Genomic DNA, 1105 nt, shown 5'->3' on the forward strand with positions numbered 1-1105 from the left:
ATTGAAATCTACAGCTCCTTTCCTCTTGTTTCCATGCCTTTCCTCCACTCCAGTCTGAGTGTATATCCTGCAGGCACACCATATCTGCAGACCCACAATGCTTGAATGGGGGGGCAAGCTTATAGTTGGTGGTTTGGCAGTTGGTAATTAAATGATTCCACTGATTCAGGGGGGTTTGGAATATTGTCATAAACCAAGAAGAAACACTGCACCCCCAAGGATTGGATTTATGAAGCTTTAACAATTTAACCCCTTATATTTCATTTTCTGCATGTGCTACACACATATTGGAATACGATACAACGGCATTGCTGTACTATATCAAATCAATGTTAATGTCATATTGTTGACATTGTCTCTTTCCAGGTGGTCAAGACATAGCTGACAACATCTGATCAATACAGCAGCTGTCTGACCCTGAACCCTGATCTCCCTAATCTCCCAATCCCACCTCAATCTAACCCCACTGCTCACTATGGCTGAGTTCCGAGAATTGGTGCACCTCCAGGGGGACACAGCAACAGCCAACTCTGGTGAGTCCACTGAGGTGGAATGCCCCATCTGCTACCAGGAGTATAACCAGTGCGGCAAGTGCCCACGCATGCTGGAGTGCCTGCACGTCTTCTGCACAGAGTGCCTACTGAGGATCCAGCTATACCCCTATGACCTCCAGGATCCCCAGAGCCTGCCAGCCATCTCCTGCCCTCTCTGTCGCCACCCTACCCCCTTGGAGACGGGCAATGCCCTCTCCCTGCCCTGCAACTCGCGCATCCTGGCACAGCTGCCTCCCATGGCCTTCCGCATGCCTATATCGATGGCCACTCGCCTGGCTACGGTCACCCAGAGGGTGGTCGTTTCCCTGGAGGGCAGCAGGGACGCCTGCTTCATCATCCTGCCCACAGTGAGCCTCCGTGTGGAGCAGATGCACCCTGATACGTCCCATGGTGAGGCTCCGGGCCTGTTGGGAGAGGTAGATCTGGAGATGCAGCAGCAGCACAGGAGGACCCTGGTGTGTGTGCAGCTACTGGCTGTGGCCTTCTGGGTGCTGTTTGTGATGACCTGTGTATTGGGGGTGGTGTTTGGGCCCAGCTTATTCCACAACTGA

The 1105-nt window shown here is 52.7% G+C and overlaps 1 protein-coding gene across 1 annotated transcript; it reads left to right on the plus strand.

The window, feature by feature from the left end:
- Positions 1-475: 475 nt before the first annotated feature.
- On the plus strand, positions 476-1105 carry LOC310809585 (RING finger protein 223; the record flags this gene model as incomplete). The annotated part of the gene is made up of 1 exon (XM_083676934.1): positions 476-1105. The coding sequence occupies one exon, from the start codon at positions 476-478 to the stop codon at positions 1103-1105; it is 630 nt and encodes a 209-aa protein (XP_083533060.1).

This window comes from Argentina silus, assembly GCF_951799395.1.
Source record: "Argentina silus genome assembly, chromosome: 1".
NCBI classification, from domain to species: domain Eukaryota; kingdom Metazoa; phylum Chordata; class Actinopteri; order Argentiniformes; family Argentinidae; genus Argentina; species Argentina silus.